This window comes from Vigna angularis, chromosome 7 (assembly GCF_016808095.1).
Source record: "Vigna angularis cultivar LongXiaoDou No.4 chromosome 7, ASM1680809v1, whole genome shotgun sequence".
Lineage (NCBI taxonomy): Eukaryota > Viridiplantae > Streptophyta > Magnoliopsida > Fabales > Fabaceae > Vigna > Vigna angularis.
In genome coordinates, this window is record NC_068976.1 from 25,976,565 (window position 1) to 25,995,780 (window position 19,216).

The 19,216-nt window shown below is 42.0% G+C and overlaps 2 protein-coding genes across 2 annotated transcripts; both read left to right on the plus strand.

Moving 5' to 3' along the window:
* Nucleotides 1-1,727: 1,727 nt before the first annotated feature.
* On the plus strand, nt 1,728-3,089 carry LOC108336598 (uncharacterized). The gene has a single exon (XM_017573069.2). The coding sequence runs from the start codon at nt 1,728-1,730 to the stop codon at nt 3,087-3,089; it is 1,362 nt and encodes a 453-aa protein (XP_017428558.2).
* Nucleotides 3,090-13,194: 10,105 nt separating this feature from the next.
* On the plus strand, nt 13,195-19,216 carry LOC108338512 (actin-related protein 5). Its single transcript, XM_017575429.2, has 12 exons — nt 13,195-13,560; nt 13,656-13,726; nt 14,216-14,340; nt 14,435-14,476; nt 14,715-14,817; nt 15,035-15,144; nt 16,496-16,605; nt 16,695-16,785; nt 16,865-17,305; nt 17,607-17,734; nt 18,056-18,398; nt 18,517-19,216. Exons 1-12 carry the CDS (start codon nt 13,460-13,462, stop codon nt 19,018-19,020), a joined length of 2,169 nt encoding a protein of 722 aa, XP_017430918.1. The 5' UTR covers nt 13,195-13,459; the 3' UTR covers nt 19,021-19,216.

Here is a 19,216-nt window from a genome sequence, read left to right on the forward strand (position 1 = left end):
TAGAGTGGTTAGGAGAGTATATTGTGCTCTCGGTTCTGACTGGAAAAGAATTGATAATAGTGATAGGTTTGGGAAAGCCGTGAGTGTGTTGTGAGGAGAAAGATAAGAAGGTAGGCTCTGGGAAGTGGTAGGAAAGCTTGGTAGGTTACGTGTGAAGAAATGCCTCGGGTTGGTGTGGTGGAGTTAAGATAGTGAGAAAGGAGAGTTAGAAGATCCTTTCGGGATGTTAAAGTGGGAGAGTAACTTTGCATGAGAGTTAAATATTCTATGATTAATTTAAGATGAGGATGTCATAAGTGGAAATATATGAGTAAAATAAGGGAGAGGATTTACGTAAAGGGTAAGAAGAGAGAGGTTGCCTTTGGGTTGTTTCTCTTGGTGGAGTTTTCTGCATGGGCTTTCTATGTTGTTGAGTGAATGTGTATGTGGGAGAGTTTACTTGGTTAGAGTTTGGTTAAAATATTGGAATCAAAGAAAGAGGAGTTGAAGAACTAGAAGAGATAAGGAGTGTGAATGAAGGTATGATGGTGTTACAGAATGTTAGAAAGTTAGTGAGGGTGGATCGTTTTATGTATGCATGGTGTGATAGAAGAAAGAGAACTAGGGGTTGTGGGTTTTGGAAATGGTGAGTTAAAGATGAGTGAGAGGAAGGTTTGGTTGCTTGGGTTGTAGTGTTTGGAAGATATTATGGGTGGAGGTTTTTATTGAATAGAACATAAGGAGTGAGTGGGAGTTTTGGGCTGAGTGAAAAGAAGACGAGATAAAGCTTGGAAGAGTTCTGTAGGTGGTTGGAAGGAGAGAGAAAGGAATAAGAGTAGAGGAAGAGATCTTTCCTAGCCTTAGGATGTAGTTAGATCCGAAGGAAAAGAGGAAGAGGTAGAGGTAGCCATGTGTAGTTTTGGGTGGAGTTACGAGTATAGGGACGAGTATGTGTATGAAGGTAGAGAAAGTGAAGAAAGGCAGAGAAAGTGTACCATAGGATACCTGAATTCACCAGCGATCGACCTTTAACATCATAAGTGTTTACGGGTTGATGTCGAGCACCTGGTAATCGACAGTCAGTGACATTCGCATGTTGATGTCGAGCACCTGGTGATCGACAGTCAGTGACATTCGCATGTTGATGTCGAGCACCTGGTGATCGACAGTCAGTGACATTCGCAGGATGATGTCGATCATCTGGCAATCGACAACCAGTGATGTCGCGACACATAGCGCTCGCACGACAACAAAGCAGTTTAGCATATACTAACGGACAGTTTCGAATATTAGTCAGATACCACGAATCACGGGAATAACTGACCCAGTATCAAACACGATCTAAACAGTTACAACTCCCAGGTAGTCAACTTCGGTAACTGACCGAACTTTGAGGTAAACGGTTTATTTTACTGTTTTAAATACACAAAGCACATGAGAAAAAAGGTACGTTTTTCCCCTTAGAGAAATTAAGAGAGAGAAATTATTCTTCTTCTTCTTGATCACTTTGAACTGTAAACATTCAGGAAATCTCTTTTCTGACTTGAGCGTCGGAGTGCCTTTGCAGGTACCCAGCCCATTTTCCCCTCGGAGAACATAGCACAGAGAGAGAGATCACATTAGCGGTGTCACAGGAAGGAGCAGTTGAGATTTGCTAGGTTCGTATCTCGGTTTCACATCCATACTGAAACATTTTGGCGCCCACCGTGGGACCGAGATTTGACATCCCAACGACGACCACCGGAGCTATGGAAGACTTCAACACTCGCGATTTGATCCAGCAACTTCAGGCCCAGATCGAGGCACAAGCACAAACTATACGGGAGCAGCAGGAACTCCAACGCAAGCAGGCGGAGGAGCTGGCGGCACTGAGGGCGCAACGCCCACCGCCAGAAGTATCTGCCTCTAATCGGCAGGATAATAATGAGGCGAGTCACCATGGAGGACCATCTGACCCCTTTGGCGGAGGAAGGAAGGGGCCTACTTCCATGCGCCTCACTAACCTGCTCCCATTCACGGAGGCCATCATGCAAGCGCACATGCCGGATAAACCTCCCCCAGCGTTAGAACGTTATGATGGCTCCGCCGATCCCGATAATCACTTGCGCAATTTTGTAGACGCCATGGCGTTCTACACGGATAATGACCCAGTCATCTGCAGAGCTTTCTCCTTATCCCTCAAGGATGAGGCCTTGGAGTGGTTCCACACTCTTCCACGGAATTCGGTAGATTGTTTTGCGACAATTGAAACTCTGTTCAGAAAACAGTACACGACCAACAGAAAACCGGAGATGACTGCTGCTGAGCTTGTGAATACCAAGCAGGAAAAGGATGAAACACTAAGAGCGTTCATGCAACGGTACAACGAGACGGCCCGGCGTGTGAAAGATATCAATCACACCTTTATCATCAGCAATCTACCTTCGTGTTTAAGGCCAGGACATTTTGCGGAACAATTATATGCTGACCCTCCAGCATCTATGGAAGAACTGCAATCCACAATTGCAAAGTTCATCCGCATCGAGGACCTCCGGAATTCTCGAAAGAAGCAGCAACAGGATACCTCCAGTCATGATGTAAAGAAAACCGCAAAGCGATCGACCAGCGACTATAAATCAGACCGACCGCCCCGAAAAGAGTCAGGGTGGACGCCTAAGTACGATCGCTACGCGACCCTCAACGCACCCAGAGCAAAGGTGCTCGAGGAGGCTTTGCACGCCGAACTCCTAACTGTGCGGCGACGAGCTACTCCCAAGAACGCGGACAGCAGCAAGGCCTGCCGCCTCCACATGAATCGGGGGCATGACACAGAAGAATGCTACTTGGTGAAGGACGAGCTGGAGCGACTCATCCGAGCAGGCTACCTCCAGAACTACGTTAAGGACAGAATCTCTACCCGAGCCACAACTCCTCACCGTAAGGATCCCTCCAAACGGAGCCCTGAGCGATCGCCTCCCAGGGATGACCGACGCCGCAGGCGATCGCGCAGCCCACCCCGACGAACGGAGAGAGAACGTTCAGTCCGAGGTCGAATTGATACCATATCGGGTGGTTTCGCCGGGGGGGGGGAGTGTCGTCCTCCGCCAGAAAATGACATCTCAAACAGTTGAAGTCGGTACACATGGTGGATCGACAGCCTCGGTCGATTCCGGATATTACATTCACTAATGCAGATTTCCATGCGCCCGACCCCGATCACGATGATCCCATGGTCATCACGGCTGAAATAGCTCGATACGACGTCAGCAAGGTACTCGTCGATCAGGGGAGTTCGGTCAACATCTTATACTGGTCCACCTTCAAAAAGATGGATCTCTCCGAGGACCTTATTGCTCCTTTCAACGAGCAAATTGTCGGCTTTGCAGGGAAAAGAGTTGACACCCGGGGATACCTCGACCTACGAACGCGACTTGGAACTGGTCGGGAAGCACCGGAACTTAGAATCCGCTTTCTGTTGGTCGAGGCCAACACATCGTACAACGCCTTGTTAGGGCGACCCTGTTTGAATGCATTTGGAGCCATAGTGTCTACCCCTCATCTGGCCATGAAGTTTCCCACGGGACGTGGCACCATTTGCACCGTAAGAGCGGATCAGCGGACGACTCGACAGTGTTATATGGCCGGGCTTAAGGTCACCCCTTTTGTCCCAACCAAAAGGGCGAGAGGAGCTGAAACAGCGGCGATCGACTTGGACCCCCGAACTAACATAGATGAGCGTCTCCATCCACAAGGTGATGTCAAATTCCTTTCATTGTCAGAGGACGCCTCCAAAAACACAAACATTGGCGCGGACCTCGCTTTGAAGGATGAGCAGGATCTGGGACATATGCTCCGAGCCAACGCGGATTTGTTCGCGTGGGCGGCCTCTGATATGCCAGGAATCCACCCCGGAGTCATGGCCCATAAGTTGTCAATCTTCAGAGAGGCACGCCCTGTCGCGCAAAAGAAGCGAAGGTTCGGAGAAGAGAAGCGCAAGGCCATTCAGGTCGAGGTCGAGAAGTTGATGAACGCCCAGTTCATCAGAGAGTTAAATTACACTACGTGGTTGTCGGACGTAGTCATGGTCAAGAAGTCGAACGGCCAGTGGAGAATGTGTGTCGACTTCACCGACCTCAACAAAGCATGCCCTAAAGATTCGTATCCCTTACCTAGCATTGATCGGTTGGTAGATGGGGCTTCCGGCCATGTCGTGCTCAGCTTCCTCGACGCATACTCGGGCTACAACCAAATCCCCATGTACGCACCTGATCAAAGCAAGACAGCTTTCATTACCGAGCGGGCCAATTATTGTTATGAAGTAATGTCGTTCGGTTTGAAGAATGTCGGGGCGACATACCAACGCCTCATGGATAAAGTTTTCCATCATCAGATAGGTCGATGCATGGATGTTTACGTCGACGACATGGTCATTCGGAGCCATTCTATGGAGCAACATTTACAAGATTTAGAAGAGGTGTTTGGCCAAATCAGAAGGTACAGCATGCGCCTCAACCCTTCTAAGTGTACCTTCGGAGTCCCGGCGGGTAAGTTTTTGGGTTTCATGCTTACTCGTCGAGGCATCGAAGCCAACCCAGATAAATGCAAAGTTGTACTCGACATGACATCCCCAACAACTATCAGGGAGGTACAACGGCTGGTTGGTAGACTCACGGCCCTCTCTCGCTTCATTCCGAAGCTAGCCGAACACATCAAACCCATCCTGAAGAACATGAAGAAGGGCACCACACGACACTGGGATGATGACTGTGAAACAACATTCAACACTGTCAAGCACATTCTCACTATTCCTCCAATTATGGCTAGACCGGACACTGGGTCTGACTTACAACTGTATATCGCAGCATCCCACCACGCCGTCAGTGCTGCCCTAATCCAAGAAGCACCGTCCCTCAAGTTAATATACTTCATCAGCCGTACGCTGCAGGGGGCGGAAGAAAGATATTCTCGCATTGAGAAAATCGCGCTGGCTCTACTCACAGCTTCGCGTCGACTCCGACCCTATTTTCAGAGCCACCAAGTAGTAGTCCGTACCGATCACCCGATCGCCAAGATCCTCCGCAAGCCCGACTTAGCAGGAAGGATGGTTTCTTGGTCAGTAGAGCTTTCCGAGTTCGGTTTACGTTATAAGCCGCGGGGGTCCGTCAAGGGTCAGCATTTAGCGGATTTTGCAGCTGAATTAATACCCGCACCCGATGACTCGACACCTAAGTGGCTCCTCAGCGTAGATGGATCCTCCGACAAAAGGGGGGGGAGGAGTCGGGGTTGTCCTAGAGGGACCAGATGGGTTAGTCGTAGAGCAAGCCATCACATTCAAATTTTCTGCTAGCAACAACCAGGCCGAGTACGAAGCCTTGATTGCCGGTCTATCCTTAGCCAAAGAGTTCGCGGTCACTCGTCTAGAATGTCGGATGGATTCAAAGTTGGTGGTCGGCCACGTGAACGGAACTTATCAGGTTAAAGATAATCAGTTACTGCGTTATTTCCACAAAACTCAGACTCTACTTCAAAATTTCGCCGAGGTCAACATCGTCCATGTACCCAAGGAGAAAAACACGAGAGCAGATCTCCTGTCCAAGTTAACTCACTCTAAGGAGAGAGCACAACTGTCATCAATCATCAAGATGACGCTCGACCATCCTGTCATGGAAGCTTTCGTCACCGATGTGTCGACTCCTGCAACAGACTGGCGACAGAAGATCAAGGATCTAATGGTGCGACAGGAACAGGGAGAGAGCATTAGTTTGGCTGATTCAAAGCGAATTGCACGTTTCTTGTGCATAGGCGACGACTTATACCGCCGCGGCCACAGTACTCCTCTATTGAAGTGCATATCAGAGGAAGAAGCCGACTACGTCTTGCGCGAACTGCACACCGGCATATGCGGATTTCATTCGGGTAAGTGCACGCTCAGAGCACGCATACTCCGCGCAGGATATTACTGGCCCACGCTCGACCAGGATTGTGAGACGTTCGTTAAGAAGTGTATCTCCTGTCAGGCCCACGGTCACGACATCCACGCACCTCCCGAAGACTTACATGGTATCATGTCTCCCTGGCCCTTTGCTCAATGGGGTCTCGACATAGTCGGACCTTTACCCCTTGCCAAAGCACAGAACAAGTTCCTCCTCGTGGCGGTCGACTATTCCAAAAAATGGATAGAGGCTGAGCCGTTGTCCGTCATCAGTGCTCAGCGAGTGCAGAAGTTCATCTGGCACCTGATCTGTCGATTCGGTCTACCGCAGAAGATCATTACCGACAACGGTCGCCAGTTCGTCGAGCGCAAACTAGAGGCATTCCTCAGCAGTTTGGGCATCAAACATGTCACCTCCTCGGTCGAGCACCCTCAAACGAACGACCAAGCCGAGGCCGCAAACAAAGCCATACTTACTGAGTTAAAAAAGCGACTCGGCGAAGCCAAAGGTTTGTGGGTAGAAGAGCTACCAGAGGTCTTGTGGGCATATCGGTGCACTCCACACGGATCTACAGGGGACACACCATTCAACCTGACTTATGGCACTGATGCCATGCTCCCGGTCGAGGTCGGCGAACCCTCGTTAAGACGACATATCACTGATATAACGCTGAATGACGAACAGATACGGGCGAATCTCGACATTCTTCCTGAGCGTCGAGAGGTTGCTACCATCCACGCAGAAGCACAGAAGCGAATGCTATCTCGCCGTTACAACACCAAAGTCAAACCCAGAGCATTCAAAAGCGGCGATCTGGTTTGGCGAAAACGAGGAGAGGCTAGGAAAAATCGAGCGCACGGCAAACTGGCTGCCAACTGGGAAGGCCCATTCCGCATCATCGAGGACATGGCGAATGGTGCATACCGCCTCCAACTCCTCGACGGACAGCCCATTCCCAACACGTGGAATGCTACTCATCTTAAATATTATTTCAGTTAACATTCATTTTTTGCTGGCACATTACTCATTGCAGTTTCAAATAAGAAGTATACTTCATTATTATTATCATTTCAATTCATATATAAGTTCTCGCGTGTCGAGTCCCAGGGTCATCGCCCATTTCCGCACGACTTAGAGATACTCCAAGTGGTAACTGTTCACCCTTGAACACCCAGTCCAATCGGGATACACTCCCACGGGTAACTGTTCACCCTTGAACACCCACTATTCCCCTACTCGACCCGCACCGGTCACACACGACGCTATTTACATACTCGACATCAACACTTAAGATGTCATCTTCTTAGTCGACCATCGTATTCGACATTTATTTATTCAGACAAATATTCAACGCATAAGTCATTACGGAGAAAGTTCAACATCCAAGAATGCTTAAACACATTTCAAAATTCACCCTTCACAGTCGTCAAAATTTCAATCAAATTAAGTTCAACAGTCAGACAAACATCTATGTTTACATTTACATCCCCATGTAAGATCCTAATCTATTACAATATTAGGCGTGTCGTCAACAGCATCTCCAACAGTCTCCAAGGATGGCTCATCATTGGCGACCGCCTCTTCACCCTCTCCCAAGAAGGCATCTTCAGGGATTTCGTTCAGAGGTTTCAGTTGACCCTCATGCACGTCCTTCTGAATGTCAAATTCTATTCCCTCGATCGACACCTCAACCAAGTGTCCGACCTGCCTGAGAGCCTTCCGAAAACCCCTGGTATGTTCAATCACCACTGCGTCTTTTAGTTCTTCTATCAGCTCTTTATCCTCCACGGTTGTCGCCCGCAAGTCGTCCCTCTCCCTGATCAGCGCCGCCATTTCCTTCTTGGCCTGTTCCAACTCAGACGACATTTGATCACGCTCCTTTTTCAAGGTTCGGCCAGCATCCCGAGCGTCCTTCAGCAACACTTCAGCCTCTTTCAGGAGTTGCTCTGACCGCTTCTGCTTTGATTCACATACAGCACGAGCCTCAATAAGTTCTTTGCATTCAGCTCGCGCCTTCTCCAACTCAACCCGAAGCGTACCTCTATCAGAAGCATAGGCCATATGCCAAGCTAACATTTGAGCCTGGGTCGTCATCTCTAGCATGGCATCGGCAATTTGTTGCTCGCTCATATTCTCTATGATCTTCTTCTCTGAGTTATCCAGGTTGAGCTCCACCTTATGGCCCAACGTAAAGGAAGAATCCCACACGCCGAGTGGGAGAGGACGCTCTGGCTCATCAGCTACCTCCTTCTGCTTCTTAGACGCAGCGCCGCTAGTGTCGACCGCCTTCACTTTCCTTTTTCGCACCAGTTGCTCTTCAACGGCCAACGTTTCATCAGTCGACACCGTTAGTACGACTGGCCCAGTTGCTTGCACTGGTATACGTTGTTGACCAACTGCGCGACCAGAGGACGACCCGGGGCGGCTAATTTCAACTCTCTCATTGCCAATAGTCTAGAACCAATTCTTGCCACTTCCCTTTCTCCCCATTATCTCTGCAACACAAAAGTCCACCCACAACAGTCAGCAGCAACAAAGCAATTTACAAAAATAACAAGCAAAGACACATACCAAACACCCTCGCATCCGCGTCATCGAACTCAAGGCAGTTTATAAGCTGACGGGAAGAAAAGGGGCGGGGCAACGAGGTCAACACACTCAGAGCCTCTAACTCTTCAATCGTCATCTTATCTTCAGACCAAGAGGTGAACCTCAGCGGATCCTGCGTCCAATACAATGGGAATTTGGGGTTCCCCTCACCACCGAAAAAGTACCTCCGCCCGGCATCGGTGATCGACACTTTAAAGAATTTTTCTTTGAAACCCCTATACGACTGCAGATAAAGCTCTAGTAGCGCATTACCCGGCTCCGAAATCAACGAAACCCATCCCTTCTTCGCGACCGGTCGACATCTAAAAAAATATAGAAACAATCCTACAGTCGGCCTAATTCCTAATGCCCGACATAACACGGCGAACGCCTGCACATACCCCCAACTGTTGGGATGCAATTGACTAGGCGCGACATTCAGGGTACGCAACACATCCATTTGGAAGGTTGTGAAAGGCAATCTCAGATACAAGTCATAAAATGGCGAAGCATAACAATAAAAAAACTCACTTGGAGCATTCTCCCTACCGTAACATACCCTCTCATCCTCCCGGCAAGCTACCAACCTTACACATGTTTGGTACCCTAGGGTTCTCAGAATGCAGCTATTCTCGATCCAGTTTACTAAAACTGCCCTACTCCTGAACTGACTCACCAGTTCCTTCACTTCACGCGCCGCCCAAGCATACTCATCCCCGCTAACCGGAGACATTACACGTCCCTCTGGACCCTCATCACACACGCTCCCATACACAAAGGCACCATCACCACAAGGTACAGTGGTGATTTCAGGGCATTCCGTCGCCGCACCACAGGGTACAGTGGTGATATCAGGGCATTCCGCCGTTGATGACGGCCCCGGCATGTGGTCACCGGTGTTATGCCCCTTTTCTTCCATTATCGGCAGTAAATACGATAAGACGAAGGAAAAGGTTACCTGGTAAATTCTTGATTCAGCGTAATCGGAGGTCTTGCAAAGAATTTTTCGCTTGCAGCACACAATGCTAACTTCTGTTTTTCCGCAAAAGTGATTACTTCCTTTTTGAAGCGTGTTGAAGAAGGCTGGAAGGTTAAGCGTCAGCGCTGTAGGATCCTTCTTAATCCAACGGTTGCCTTTTCATGTCTCTTCGTTTCTCCAAAAAAGCGGGAAAACCCTAAAATTCTAAACCCCAAAACGGTGCGTATTATTTCCCTCATCACAACCCACTCAGCGTCCTTTAGTAAACTCACAGGCACAACTCTGCGCTCGTTTACTTGGACTCGGGGGGCATGTACCATAGGATACCTGAATTCACCAGCGGTCGACCTTTAACATCATAAGTGTTTACGGGTTGATGTCGAGCACCTGGTAATCGACAGTCAGTGACATTCGCATGTTGATGTCGAGCACCTGGTGATCGACAGTCAGTGACATTCGCATGTTGATGTCGAGCACCTGGTGATCGACAGTCAGTGACATTCACAGGATGATGTCGATCATCTGGCAATCGACAACCAGTGATGTCGCGACATATAGCGCTCGCACGACAACAAAGCAGTTTAGCATATACTAACGGACAGTTTCGAATATTAGTCAGATACCACGAATCACGGGAATAACTGACCCAGTATCAAACACGATCTAAACAGTTACAACTCCCAGGTAGTCAACTTCGGTAACTGACCGAACTTTCAGGTAAATGGTTTATTTTACTGTTTTAAATACACAAAGCACATGAGAAAAAAGGTATGTTTTTCCCCTTAGAGAAATTAAGAGAGAGAAATTATTCTTCTTCTTCTTGATCACTTTGAACTGAAAACATTCAGGAAATCCTTTTTCTAACTTGAGCGTCGGAGTGCCTTTGCAGGTACCCAACCCATTTTCCCCTCGGAGAACATAGCACAGAGAGAGAGATCACATTAGCGGTGTCGCAGGAAGGAGCAGTTGAGATTTGCTAGGTTCGTATCTCGGTTTCACATCCATACTGAAACAGAAAGTATTATGTAGAGATGTTGCATGGAAAATGATTTCACCTCGAGAGAGCCAAGAGGGAGAAACGTGACATCGTTATTTTGGAATGAAAATGAGGGTGTGGGTCTCACGTCAAGGATTTCCAAAGATAAAGTATTTGTTTTAAGTTGGAATAGCACGTGGGTGGGTTTGTTTGGTTATAGAGAAGAAAGGGGAAGTTTAGTGTGGGTTAAGCGTGAGATTGACGAGAGTGAGAGTTTGTGAAATAATATATATGTGTATGTGGAGGATCTTATGAGAGAGGGAGAAACAGTGAGTAATAGGTTTTTGCATGAAGGTAGGTTCTTTATAATGGAAAGTGAGAAATTGAGTATTTAATTGGAAGATATGTGAACTTTTGAAGATAAGACGAGTTTGAGGTTTAGCATTTATATGAAGAATAAGTAATAGAAAGAGAGAGGGGTACGTGAGAAAGAAAGAAAGAATTGCATTGGAAGGAGAGGTTTCAATGGAAGAAGAGAAGAAATATAGAGGGAGATGGAGAATTTAAACCATGAAGTAACTACACAAATGAGGTTTCAGGAGTGTTGGTGTGTTATATCATGAGAATGTATGTAGGAGTTTGATTGGTCGGTGAGTTGCAAGGAGAAGTTTCGGCATGAAAAGTAAGAGGGAGAAAGGTGGGACCTTAATAGTTGTTGGGCAGAGAGAGATAGGTTTTAGTTTCATTTTACAATGAAACGGATGTGGACAACGTTTTTCCTTCAACGAATATTTAATGTCAATCGTTTAACAATTCAACTTATATTTATATACGTTTAAATATTACACTGAAGGGCAAAAGTGGAATTAGGAGGTGCAGGGAGCAATGTGTGGTGGTGGAGAGAGTAACTCCCTAACGCTAGGCTATTGTTTCTTGTGCTTTTACAATTTTTAACTGCACTTTTTCAATAATAGAAAGATGCTATAACACCTTTCGCAACTGGTGCTGTTCCATCGTCATTTGCCGTAAAGTAAGAAGAAGAGACTGTGAACGACTACTGAAGAAAAAGAAAAGAAAAAAATACAGAAAGAATTTATTTTAGAAAAATTATATTTGGAGTTTATTTTATGTTTTGAAAAGTTTTTTTTAGTGCACATTTCATACAAGAATAACTCAAAACTTATTTCAAAAAGTATTGTGTTTGGGAAAGTCTGATTCATGAATCTTATTTCAAAAAGTTTGTTTTGAAAACTCTGTTCAAGAAACTTGTTTTAAAATACATTTAATGTGTTCTGTGTTCGAAGTCCCACATCGATTAGAGATAAAGGAAATTCATAGTTTATAAATGGGTGCAAACCTCACCTACAAATTAGTTTTGTGGAGTTGAATTAAGCTTAAAGTCTACTTCTAACATGAAAATTTTGACAACATGTAATCCGAAAATCATTATTAAAGTGAAAATTGATTATTTGGAAATCTACGAAAAACATTGTGGGGGTAAAGGATGTAAAAGCCTAATGCTACTACACCATTTTTAAAGGATGTAAAAGCTTAATTATTAATGATTTGATGTATAATTAGCAACAAAAAGTTAAGGTTAATATACTAAAAATTAACTAATTCAATATTTTTTAAAATTAAAGAAGTAAATTGAATTAAATAAAAATTAAAGATCTAGTTAATTTTTTTATAAAAATTAAAAGATCAAAAGAATTTTTGTAAAAAATGTAAATAAATATCAAGACTAAAGTATTTATATGGTTTTTTATTAATTAAAGCTAAATTAATTAATTTATTAATATAATGATTATTTTTATGAAAAATATGATCTTATAAAAGTGTAAACACCGACAATATCTTCTTCTAATACTCAAAGAATAAGAAAAATATCGACTAAAAAATAATCACTTTCGAATTAAAGTTTTTAAAAACTTTTTTGAAAACATACTTTAAAACATAATAAACTTGACATAAAAAAACGGAAAATTACTCGCATTTTAACCTTCACATTTTTATTTGATTAAAATTTTATAATTGTAACAAAAATTTCAATTTAATTATTATAAGTATAAATTCAAAATATATTACACAACACACTGTATATGTAGGTAAAGTATAAAGTACCATTGAAAAAGAAGAAAATAAAAATTGTATAAAAGTATACATTAATATTAGAAAATATAAATTTAATCTTAAACTTTTTTTAATTTAGAATTATCAATAATTATTCATGTTAAATAAATCATGTAAGTACAACTTTATCTCACAATATCTAATTCATCGTATACTAAGCAGATCTTGAACTTTTTTTTCTTCTAAACATTTGATAGTTGCTTTTATAAGAGAATGTTTTCAAATTTGGCCAGAATGTTGGATAAAAGGTGGAGGATAGCATAGTGAAATAAAGTGCATATATTATACCTAAGTTAAGTTATATTAATTTCAATACTAGTAAATATATCATCATGATCTAAACCTCAGCTACAACTCAATTATTAATGATAGATAATACGTGATTGTAAGTATTGAAAATTTTAGTTATATTAGATTACAATTTTATAACATTGTGTACTTTTAAAAAAAAATAATTTAGTTGTCGTCATTGCTTATGGCTTTTTGTTTTGTATTTCTTATTACAATATATAAATGTCGTTTTAATAGACATGAAATTATTCTCTTACTTTATACATACATTTATTATATAAAATAAGAGAACTAATAACTTTCTTTAAATATTTTTTGAATAGATTCTTATAGAGTTTTGATAAGAGAACACTTAAATGTGCATTTTTCATAATTTCAGGTTTTCCTGAATTCTTCCCCTTTCTAACCTCCTAAGACGCTGAAGCAAAACAGTCAATACAATGGTGTGATAGTGTTCATCCACTGCTGCTCTTCCTCCACGCCGATTCGCTTCTCCGTCCATCGAACCAAACCGGTTCGGTTTAACCAACCGGTTCGGTGCTCTTCACTAGTTGCGCGCGCACACAAGAACCGAAATCCAGCTCGAGAAACGAGTGCATCATGCCTTTTATTTCCAGCATTCAGCGTCAAACCGATTTCAACCTCTTCGATTCCAACACTCCCATTGTCATAGACAATGGCGCCTCTTATTTCCGCATAGGGTATTATAACCCTAACTTTCTGTTTCTCTGGTTTAATTTCCCAATCGAATTCATCTAACTAGCTAAGACTCGTTCTTTTTTTCGTGAATTTTCAGTTGGGCCGGAGAGCCTGAACCTCGTGTTATTTTTCGCAACATTGTGCAAAGGCCACGCCATAAAGTAACCGGTACTGCTTTATCACCTTTTTCGTTCTTGCATAAGATGACTTGAGTTCTTGCTTTAAATGCTCAGCGGGAGATTTCGCCCTTTGAGCGGTTTTAGCTGGTTCAGACATAGCTGTTTTTCCGTGGAGGATATCTGTGGTTTCTAAAAATAACTTTTTATTTAGCGGCTTAGAATTAATTTTGATATTAACGTTTTCCTAGATCAATTTTGCTTTCAATACAATAAAGAGTTTTTTTTTTTTCATGTTTTTGTTTTCATAGGGCATTGGACTAGCGTTTTGGCTTTAATATTTATTTATGTAATTTTTTGCTTTTGTATTGTGCATTGTTTGCTTGGATAATCTTTAATTTGTCAAAAAAGTTAGGTCCCATATGTGTTTTTTTTTTCTGCATTATTATCTATATTATATCTAACAAGTTCTGTCCCAACATTGGTTCTTTTTGCTTGCCTACTATTATTTGGTGTGGTGAATACTTGTTATTTCACACAGGGGAGACAGTCACCATTGTGGGTGACCATGATCCTGCCTTACTGAAATACTTTGACTGCACTCGCTCTGGGCCACGTTCTGCATTTGACAATAATGTTGTGTACCAGTTTGAAACGATGGAATACGTAAATTTTCTCTTGTCTCATGTTTAACTTGTGCGCTTCATTATTTTAGAAAAACCTGTTGAGATAGCATACTGACATTTTTTTTCACACATAGATTCTTGATTTTGGATTTGATCGGATGGGTGCAACTACTGAGGTATGGAAATAGGTGAAGTAGTGTTTCATTTTTTTTATGTTCCTTCAAGCTGTTAGTTTTGTCTTTTGTTCCTTGGTGTATTTAGTGTTGTTGATACTACTAAATCCAGTGTGCTAGTTACTGAACATAATGAGTTGGTACATAGTAGCTCTTTGGTTTAATAAGTATACGTTCTTCTTTTTCCTGCATTTGGTTAATTTAACTTAATCTTTCTAATTAATGTCTATCTCTGGAGCAGATTGATCATCCTGTCCTGATCACCGAATGTGTATGCAACCCAGTTCAATCTCGTAGTAAAATGGCAGAACTTCTTTTTGAGACTTACGGAGTTCCATCAATTGGTACTGATACTTAGCAACCTGCAGACAAAAGAAAAACTTCATATTTAAGTAGCGATTTTCAGCAGAAAACTGATTCGATACAAAATTCTGAAGTACCCTGTTTTTTTCACATGATTGTTACTGGTTTTTCTCATTAGGGATGTATGTCTGGAATTTTTTGCTAGATGTTGTGTGTAATTTGCTTCCAAAAGTTAGTTGGGTTTCTGTGTTCTGGCAGCTTTTGGTGTTGACGTGGCATTCAGCTACAAATACAATCAACAACAAGGAGTTTGTGCTAAAGACGGTCTTGCTTTGTGTCCTGGATTCAACACAACCCATGTGATTCCGGTATTGTTTTTATCTTATTTACCGAATTAAAGGATCTTATATGTCAATGAAATGAGTTTGTCATTTCTGTTGCAGAATATTGTAACATTGAAAACCAGTTTTATAGAGGATATGGGATGGAACCTCAAATATGGGAATGGAAGAGGGATCTCCCACTAAGTAGCACTTCTCTTGTAATCAATTAAATCCAAAGTAATTATATTTATGAATTAAAGGAATCAAATCATTGTAAGAACATCACCATGGAATATGAATCTCCTCTTAGCTTGGTGTTCATGAGCATGGTTCAAGAATGGGTATGAAACCATTTTCATTCAAGCTTGACTCAGATTCAAAGAACTCAACAAATGAAAGGCACTTTAAAAGTAAGATGGAGTAAGGAAGGGATGAAGAATCATGCCATTTTAGTAGACTCAAGATAAGTTAAGTGAAGAATCCTGCCACTTGAGTAGATTGAAGATAAGTGAAGTGAGTCACCACTTAATTCCTAGAAATTGAAGATAGGACTTCAGAAGGGAGAACTCAGACCCTCAAGAAGACTCACAACACAAGTCTCAATTTCTCAAAGAAATTTCGATTCATTCTAAGTTGTAATCAATGACAAACAGGTGCCTTGGATTGGATAGGCATCGCACTTGCCTATTACAAGATCTAGAATATTCCTACTCTTCTCATGTGCTACCTTGATGCCTAAAAGTCCTAAAATATTCTCTTAACTGGTGCACTTAGCTTCACATCTTGGATCTTGTTTTCCTTGCTTTGTTATGCGTTTGGATAAGTTCTAGATCCTCCTTGACTTGGTGCTTTCAGTGCTCTCCTTGACGCACTTATCTTCACTCCTTGGAGCATGCTTTCCACGCCATGCTCCTTTGTGGCACACTCCAAACCTAGAGTTCCAAGAGTTTCTTTAGCATTTCTTCCTTGCGTTTGCGATGTGTCCTTGGATAGAGCCTTCAATTGATATTGGTAGATTAAGGTCCAACAAATTATCTATATATTCAACGTACAACACAATTAAAAATCCTATTATACAATTATAATCAAAGTAAAACAACAGGTCCTAAGCTTTTGGAATCCATGAATAAAGACATTTCTATGAGAACAAAGGTTCTTGGTCATGCTTTGTGTAATTCTTTTAGAACTTTCTCGCTCCTTTTCTTCTTCCTGATTAGTGCACTCATCAATTTGCCCTTGTAGGGAGAAGAAAAAAAATTATTAAAATTTATAAATAGCATAAAAATATATTCTCAAATTTAATTTCTTTCAAATATTGTAATAAATAAGAAATCCACTGGGCATGTGATTGAAAGATTCTGCCTATTGTTGATATTATTTGTTTTGCATATTTCAGTTTGTAGACGGGGAGCCTGTGTATGAAGGATGCTGTCGTACTAATGTTGGTGGATTCCATGTGACTAATCATTTGAAGCAACTCCTTTCACTTAAATATCCATATCATTTGTGCGTATCAAATCATTCGGGTTCTGCTACTATCTAAATGAATGTTAAATTTGGGCAATGTTTTAGAATTTATTGAATGATCTATGCAGGACTAGATTTACATGGGAAAAGGTTGAAGACCTGAAGATGGAACATTGTTACATTGCATCAAATTATGCCTCGGAAGCTAGGTTGTTTCAGGTATATGTATGGATTTTTTTTCCTGTTCGACTAAGTTCCTTTATTGCTTCTAAAACACCTTGAATGATCTTACTAATAGAAAGAACCTGAGCAAGCCGAAGCAAAAAACAGATGTTGGCAACTTCCTTGGGTTCCACCGCCTACTGATGAGCCTCCTTCTGAGGAAGAAATCGCAAGAAAGGCAGCAATTAAAGAGAAACAAGGTCAAAGGCTTCGAGAAATGGCTGAGGCGAAGAGGTCTTCTAAAATTAATGAACTGGAAAATGAATTGCATGGTTTAGAGTTTCTTTTGCATCAGCTTGAACAAGTGGATGAGAGTGAGGTTCTATCATTCCTGTCAGAAACTGGCTATGTCAATAGGCAGGAGATAGAGTCTGCACGAAATAAAGTTATGCAATCATTACGGAAAGCTAAAGGTGAACCAAAGAATGAACAAGCTGAAGCTGAAAAGGACGATCTTGGCACTAGCGAGAAGTATTCTCTTATAAATATTCCTGATGACATGTTGACTGAAGAACAGGTCTCTTTTTGCATTAGACTGCTGATCACTTAAATTATAAATAAGCTGAATGGTGTATTCTCATTTTCTGCTTATTTTGGAGAAAGAAGCGTTTTTTTTTTCTTTTGTTTTATTCAGAGTTTTTTTTTTTTTTTAATTTAGGGAAATAAGGTTTCCCAAACGTGTGCTTACATATTTTTTCCGAGCCACATTTTCTTACAATCTTAATATGATTATATTTTTCAAATATCATCTTTGCGTGATGTTCTTTGTGCTGAGTTTAACAAATATTAATTGCATTTTCGATATTGATATTTGACAGCTCAATGAAAAGAAGAAACAGTTGTCACTCAAATCTATGGCTGATGGGAGGCAGCGATTAAAACAGAAGCGCTATGAAGAGGAATTGGAACGAGAGAGAAAACAACAGCTGGAGGAGGAGAAACGCCTGTACGTTTGATGGTTTAGTTTCTTTATGAAGTTTAAAAATATACTCTGTGGCTTGATTATGTAAGATTTTCCCCTCATATTTAACTAAGTAAAATGGGAGAAAACAGGTGATAGAAAAGAACGAGTATTCAATCTAAATTTAGGTCACTATCTTGAATCTGATACAGATTTTGAAGGACAGTGATAACAGGAGAGATAAGTGGAGAGTTTACTATCCGCATTTACTTAAGCCCAGGATACAACTTTTGTCCATGGCATGATTGTAATCTTGACTAGGCTTTTAAATGATTAATATAAACTTTTTTTGTCTGCTTAATGTAGAGAGAACCCGGACCTTTATTTGGAGCAATTGCATGCTAAATACAAAGACCTTTCAGAAAGAGTTGACCAACAAAAACGACTTAAGACAAACGGAGGCCATTCAAATGCAAATAATCTGTCCGGTGGTATTGGCCGTGGTGAAAGACTGAATGCTGCTCAGAGGGAAAGAATGCGTCTCCTGACAACTGCAGCTTTTGACCGTGGTAAGGGTGAAGATACATTTGGTGCTAGAGATGAAGATTGGCAGCTTTACAAATTGATGAGCAAAGATTATGGTAACGATGATGATGAAGAACCTGATGAAGATGAAACAGAGCTGGCCCGCATCTCTTCTAGGCTACAGGTTAGATCACCTTGTAGGATAAAATCCCATAAAATTAGTTTATGATTGTACAAGTTCACTTGTTTATATGGGTCTCGATTTACAATTCACTAAAGTTTCTACACTGTTAATTTGATAGGACCTGGATCCAACATTTATACCCAAGCTAGAAGCCGGTACCAGTCAACCTGCTGAGGTGCCACGTATGCGTCCTCTGACCAAAGAAGATTTCCAAATTGTTCTTGGGGTCGAAAGATTTAGATGTCCTGAAATACTATTTAATCCAAACTGGATTGGGGTTGATCAGGTAGGATTAGACGAGATGGCTGGGGTCTCAATAAGGAGGTTACCATACAAGGATGAAACCTTGGAACAGAGGCTGACTAGTTCCATACTTGTTACTGGTGGAAGTTCTCTTTTCCCTGGTATAGTTGAACGTCTGGAAGCTGGAATTCGGATGATTAGACCACGTGGCTCACCTATAAAAATAGTAAGAGCATTGGATCCAGTCATGGATGCATGGCGTGGGGCTGCTACCTTCGCCTCAGACTCACAGTTCCATATGCAAACTTTCAATAGACAGGATTATTATGAAAAGGGTGAAGATTGGCTTCGCAGGTATCAACTGCGGTATACATTGTAATTGGTCACATTATAGGACTGTACATTGTGTACAATTTTCGACCATTGTTTAGAAAGTATTCTCATGTAGTATGATATGTTGTCTTGCTTCTTGTTGAATCAGAACATCAACAAAAGCACAGTGTTACACAGCAATAGCTAATATTTTTAATCCAGTGAATAGCATATTCATTGCTGTTTGCTCTTTTACGTTGGAA